The sequence below is a fragment of the Gopherus flavomarginatus genome, chromosome 23, assembly GCF_025201925.1.
Source record: "Gopherus flavomarginatus isolate rGopFla2 chromosome 23, rGopFla2.mat.asm, whole genome shotgun sequence".
NCBI classification, from domain to species: domain Eukaryota; kingdom Metazoa; phylum Chordata; order Testudines; family Testudinidae; genus Gopherus; species Gopherus flavomarginatus.
The window spans coordinates 321,847-328,129 of NC_066639.1; the positions used below are offsets into that span (position 1 = coordinate 321,847).

Consider the following 6,283-nt stretch of genomic DNA (forward strand, 5'->3'; position numbering starts at 1 on the left):
TGGCCGATGGGGTCCAGGGGTTTGGGCGGTCTGTCCCCAGCGCTGGCTCGGAGGGCTGATGGGGCAGGGACCCTGGTGTCCGGGTGTGAGGGGACATCCCATCCCGCAGGTCGAGGAGGGGAGACGGGGGGAGGGGAGATGGGGGGCAGGGGCTGGCTGGGGCAGGGGAGACGGGGGGCAGGGGCTGGCTGGGGGAGGGGAGACGGGGGGCAGGGGGAGTCTCTCACTGCGTCTTTGGCCCCCCCAGGACTGGCAGGAGAAATACATCCACGAGAACTACTCCCGGGTGCTGGACGGGGAGCTAGTGGAGCAGGTAACCCCCCCATCACCCCCCAGCCCCCCAAAGTCCCCATCATCCCCCTGTCCCCCCGCCCCAACGTCTCCCAGCTGCACATCACCCCCCAACCCCCCACTGGAACTGCTGGGAACACGGGGGGCTGGACCAACAACCGGGCCAGCCCCCCACCCTGCCCCCGAAACTCCCACCAAATCCCCCCGGGAATCCCCCCCAGCTACCTCCCCCCTTGGGCGTCCTCCCCCCACCTGTCCCATCAGGTACCCCCCCCGGGATGCTGCCCCTACCCCCCGAAATCCTGCACCCCCCGGCATCCCCCCCACCTGCCCCACGGCGCCCCCCCCAGTAACACCCCCCAGCCCCCCGTGGGGCAGCCCTGACTGTTCCCCCCCCGGGATGCTGCCCCTACCCCCCGAAATCCTGCACCCCCCGGCATCCCTCCCGCCTGCCCCATGGCGCCCCCCCAGTAACACCCCCCAGCCCCCCGTGGGGAGCCCTGACTGTCCCCCCCCCGCAGCCCTGCCCCGACGTCTACTGGTTCCCCGTCCTGTCGGAGGCGGCGTGCGACGAGCTGGTGGCGGAAGTGGAGCATTATGGGATATGGTCCGGAGGGCAGCACGAGGTGAGTGGGGTGTGACCCCCGCCGACCTGAGCCCCCCAACCCTGTCGCAGTGTCCCCCCTGCCCCAACTCCCTGCAGCCCCCTGCTGTCCCCCTGCTGCCCCCCACTGCCCCCCAGCTCCCCACTGCCCCCCAACTCCCCCAACTCCCCATAGCCCCCTGCTGTCCCCCACTGCCCCCCAGCTCCCCACTGCCCCCCAACTCCCCGCAGCCCCCCGCTCCCCCAACTCCCCATAGCCCCCTGCTGCCACCCACTGCCCCCCAACTCCCTGCAGCCCCCCACTGCCCCTCAACTCCCCCCAGCCCCCCAACTCCCCACAGCCCCCTGCTGCCCCCCAGCTCCCCGCAGCCCCCTGCTGCCCTCAGGTCCCCACAGCCCCCAAACTCCCCTCTGCCCCCCGCTCCCCCAACTCCCCAGGGCCCAGTGCCGCCCCCAGCTCCCCGCAGCCCCCAACTCCCAGCACCTCCTGCTGCCCCCCAGCTCCCCCCACCCCCGCTGACGTGTCGTGGCCCCCAGGACGCCCGCCTGGCCGGGGGCTACGAGAACGTCCCGACCGACGACATTCACCTGGGGCAGCTGGGGCTGGAGGGCGAGTGGCTCCAGTTCCTGCGAGAATTCATCGCGCCCGTGACCGAGACGCTGTACCCCGGATACTACACCAAGGTACTAAGGGGGGCCCCCCAGATCCCCCCACAGCGCGGCCCCCCGGGACGCTGTACCCCGGACACTACACCAAGGTACTAAGGGGGGGCCCCCCAGATCCCCCCACAGCGCGGCCCCCCAAGACGCTGTACCCCGGATACTACACCAAGGTACTAAGGGGGGGACCCCCCAGATCCCCCCACAGCGCGGCCCCCCGGGACGCTGTACCCCGGCTACTTCACCAAGGTACTAAGGGGGCCCCCCCGGATCCCCCCACAGCGCGGCCCCCCGAGACACTTTACCCCGGATACTACACCAAGGTACTAAAGGGGGGCGGCCCCCCAGACCCCCCCGCAGCGCGGCCCCCCGAGACGCTGTACCCCAGATACTACACCAAGGTACTAAGGGGGGCCCCCCGGATCCCCCCACAGCGCGGCCCCCCGAGACACTTTACCCCGGATACTACACCAAGGTACTAAAGGGGGGCGGCCCCCCAGACCCCCCCCGCAGCGCGGCCCCCCGAGACACTTTACCCCAGATACTACACCAAGGTACTAAGGGGGGGCGGCCCCCCAGACCCCCCCGCAGCTTGGCCCCCCGAGACGCTGTACCCCAGATACTACACCAAGGTACTAAGGGGGGGCGGCCCCCCAGACCCCCCCGCAGCTTGGCCCCCCGAGACGCTGTACCCCAGCTATTACACCAAGGTACCATGGGGGGGCGGGCCCCCTGCCTGTCCCCACAGCTCGGCCCCCCGAGATGCTGTACCCCGGCTACTACACCAAGGTACCGTGGGGGGCCGGGCCCCCCCAGACCCCCCCGCAGCTCGGCCCCCCCCGAGACGCTGTACCCCAGCTATTACACCAAGGTACCGCGGGGGGCGGGCCCCCTGCCCCTCCCCACAACGCGGAGCCCCCTGGGTCCCCCCGCAGCACGGGCCCCCTACCCCTCCCCACAGCTCAGCCCCCCGACCCCTCCCCTGCAGCTCGGCCCCCCCAACCTCGGGATCGCTCCTCCGGCTGGCTCTGGCAGCGGCTACGGGGCCATTCCCCGGCCGGGGGGGGGGGGTCGCGCCCCCCCTGCCCCCACCCGCTCTGACTGCCTCTCCCCCCAGGCCCGGGCCCTGCTGAACTTCGTGGTTCGGTACCGACCGGAGCAGCAGCCGGCGCTGAGACCCCACCACGACTCGTCCACCTTCACCATCAACATCGCGCTGAACAGCAAAGGCACCGACTACGAGGTGAGACCCCCCCGGGCAGAGCAGGGGCTGCGGGTCGGGAGTGAGGGGCACCCGGGGGCTGCGGGTCGGGAGTGAGGGGCACCGGGGGGCTGCGGGTCGGGAGTGAGGAGCACCGGGGGCTGGGTAACGGAGCTGCGGGTCGGGAGTGAGGGGCACCGGGGGCTGGGTAACGGGGCTGCGGGTCGGGAGTGAGCGGCACCAGGGGGCTGGGTAACGGGGCTGCGGGTCGGGAGTGAGGGGCACCGAGGGGCTGGGTAACGGGGCTGCGGGTCAGGAGTGAGGGGCACCAGGGGGCTGGGTAACGGGGCTGCGGGTCGGGAGTGAGCGGCACCAGGGGGCTGGGTAACGGGGCTGCGGGTCGGGAGTGAGCGGCACCAGGGGGCTGCGGGTCAGGAGTGAGGGGCACCGGGGGGGGTTGGGTAACGGGCCTGCAGGTCGGGAGTCGGGGCACCAGGAGGGCTGCGGGTTGGGAGTGAGGGGCACCGGGGGGGTGGGTAATGGGGCTGCGGGTCGGGAGTCAGGGGCACCGGTAGGGCTGCGGGTTCGGAGTGAGGGGCACCAGGGGGATGCAGGTCAGGAGTGAGGGGCACTGGGGGCTGCGGGTCAGGAGTGAGGAGCCTCAGGGGGCTGGATAACGGGGCTGCGGGTCGGGAGTGAGGGGCACCGGGAGATTGCGGGTCGGGAGTGAGGGGCACCAGGGGGCTTGGTAGTGGGGCTGCAGGTCGGGAGTGAGGGGCACTGGGGGCTGTGGGTCAGGAGTGAGGAGCACCAGGGGGGCTTTGTAACAGGGCTGCGGGTCGGGAGTGTGGGGCACTGGGGGCTGGGTAACAGGGCTGCACGTCGGGAGTGAGGGGCACTGGGGGCTGCGGGTCAGGAGTGAGGAGCCTCAGGGGGCTGGATAACGGGGCTGCGGGTCGGGAGTGAGGGGCACCGGGAGATTGTGGGTCGGGAGTGAGGGTCACCAGGGGGCTGGGTAATGGGGCTGTAGGTCGGGAGTGAGGGGCACCGGGAGATTGCGGGTCGGGAGTGAGGGGCACCGGGGGGGCTGCAGGTCGGGAGTGAGGGGCACTGGGGGCTGTGGGTCAGGAATGAGGAGCACCAGGGGGGCTTTGTAACAGGGCTGCGGGTCGGGAGTGAGGGGTACTGGGGGCTGTGGGTCAGGAGTGAGGAGCACCAGGGGGGCTTTGTAACAGGGCTGCAGGTCGGGAGTGAGGGGCACCGGGGGCTGGGTAATGGGGCTGCACGTTGGGAGTGAGGGGCACTGGGGGCTGTGGGTCAGGAATGAGGAGCCTCAGGGGGCTGGATAACGGGGCTGCGGGTCGGGAGTGAGGGGCACCGGGAGATTGCGGGTCGGGAGTGAGGGGCACCAGGGGGCTGGGTAATGGGGCTGCAGGTCGGGAGTGAGGGGCACTGGGGGCTGCGGGTCAGGAGTGAGGAGCCTCAGGGGGCTGGATAACGGGGCTGCAGGTCGGGAGTGAGGGGCACCGGGAGATTGCGGGTCGGGAGTGAGGGGCACCAGGGGGGGCTGCAGGTCGGGAGTGAGGGGCACTGGGGGCTGTGGGTCAGGAGTGAGGAGCACCAGGGGGGCTTTGTAACAGGGCTGCGGGTCAGAAGTCAGGGGCACTGGGGGCTGTGGGTCAGGAGTGAGGAGCACCAGGGGGGCTTTGTAACAGGGCTGCAGGTCGGGAGTGAGGGGCACCGGGGGCTGAGTAATGGGGCTGCACGTTGGGAGTGAGGGGCACTGGGGGCTGCGGGTCAGGAGTGAGGAGCCTCAGGGGGCTGGGTAACGGGGCTGCAGGTCGGGAGTGAGGGGCACCGGGAGATTGCGGGTCGGGAGTGAGGGGCACCAGGGGGCTGGGTAATGGGGCTGCAGGTCGGGAGTGAGGGGCACCGGGAGATTGCGGGTCGGGAGTGAGGGGCACCAGGGGGCTGGGTAATGGGGCTGCAGGTCGGGAGTGAGGGGCACCGGGAGATTGCGGGTCGGGAGTGAGGGGCACCAGGGGGCTGGGTAATGGGGCTGCACGTTGGGAGTGAGGGGCACTGGGGGCTGCGGGTCAGGAGTGAGGAGCCTCAGGGGGCTGGGTAACGGGGCTGCGGGTCGAGAGTGAGGGGCACCGGGAGATTGCGGGTCGGGAGTGAGGGGCACCAGGGGGCTGGGTAATGGGGCTGCAGGTCGGGAGTGAGGGGCACCGGGAGATTGCGGGTCGGGAGTGAGGGGCACCAGGGGGCTGGGTAATGGGGCTGCACGTTGGGAGTGAGGGGCACTGGGGGCTGCGGGTCAGGAGTGAGGGAGCCTCAGGGGGCTGGGTAACGGGGCTGCAGGTCGGGAGTGAGGGGCACTGGGAGATTGTTGGTCGGGAGTGAGGGGCACCAGGGGGCTGGGTAATGGGGCTGTAGGTCGGGAGTGAGGGGCACTGGGAGATTGTGGGTCGGGAGTGAGGGGCACCAGGGGGCTGGGTAATGGGGCTGTAGGTCGGGAGTGAGGGGCACCGGGAGATTGCGGGTCGGGAGTGAGGGGCACCAGGAGGGGCTGCAGGTCGGGAGTGAGGGGCACTGGGAGATTGCGGGTCGGGAGTGAGGGGCACCGGGGGGGCTGCAGGTCGGAAGTGAGGGGCACTTGGGGCTGTGGGTCAGGAGTGAGGAGCACCAGGGGGGCTTTGTAACAGGGCTGCAGGTCGGGAGTGAGGGGCACCGGGGGCTGGGTAATGGGGCTGCACGTTGGGAGTGAGGGGCACTGGGGGCTGTGGGTCAGGAATGAGGAGCCTCAGGGGGCTGGGTAACGGGGCTGCGGGTCGGGAGTGAGGGGCACCAGGGGGCTGGGTAACGGGGCTGTGGGTCGGGAGTGAGCAGCACTAGGGGCTGGGTAACAGGGCTGCGGGTCGGGAGTGAGGAGCACCGGGGAGCTGCAGATCAGGAGTGAGGAGCACCGGGGGCTGGGTAACGGGGCTGCGGGTCGGGAGTGAGGGGCACCGGGAGATTGCGGGTCGGGAGTGAGGGGCACCAGGGGGCTGGGTAATGGGGCTGCAGGTCGGGAGTGAGGGGCACTGGGAGATTGTGGGTCGGGAGTGAGGGGCACCAGGGGGCTGGGTAAATGGGGCTGTAGGTCGGGAGTGAGGGGCACTGGGAGATTGTGGGTCGGGAGTGAGGGGCACCAGGGGGCTGGGTAATGGGGCTGTAGGTCGGGAGTGAGGGGCACCGGGAGATTGCGGGTCGGGAGTGAGGGGCACCAGGAGGGGCTGTAGGTCGGGAGTGAGGGGCACTGGGAGATTGCGGGTCGGGAGTGAGGGGCACCGGGGGGGCTGCAGGTCGGGAGTGAGGGGCACTTGGGGCTGTGGGTCAGGAGTGAGGAGCACCAGGGGGGCTTTGTAACAGGGCTGCAGGTCGGGAGTGAGGGGCACCGGGGGCTGGGTAATGGGGCTGCACGTTGGGAGTGAGGGGCACTGGGGGCTGTGGGTCAGGAATGAGGAGCCTCAGGGGGCTGGTAA

The 6,283-nt window shown here is 70.9% G+C and overlaps 1 protein-coding gene across 1 annotated transcript in view; it reads left to right on the plus strand.

The window, feature by feature from the left end:
* PLOD3 (procollagen-lysine,2-oxoglutarate 5-dioxygenase 3) overlaps nucleotides 1-4,083 on the plus strand; it is a 53,480-nt gene extending 49,397 nt beyond the window's left edge. Inside the window, exons 15-19 of the mRNA XM_050933579.1 lie at nucleotides 248-313; nucleotides 813-917; nucleotides 1,433-1,579; nucleotides 2,673-2,798; nucleotides 4,078-4,083. Of these exons, the coding sequence (XP_050789536.1) occupies nucleotides 248-313; nucleotides 813-917; nucleotides 1,433-1,579; nucleotides 2,673-2,798; nucleotides 4,078-4,083 (450 nt within the window). The remainder of the gene's footprint in view (nucleotides 1-247; nucleotides 314-812; nucleotides 918-1,432; nucleotides 1,580-2,672; nucleotides 2,799-4,077) is intronic.
* Nucleotides 4,084-6,283: the final 2,200 nt, after the last annotated feature.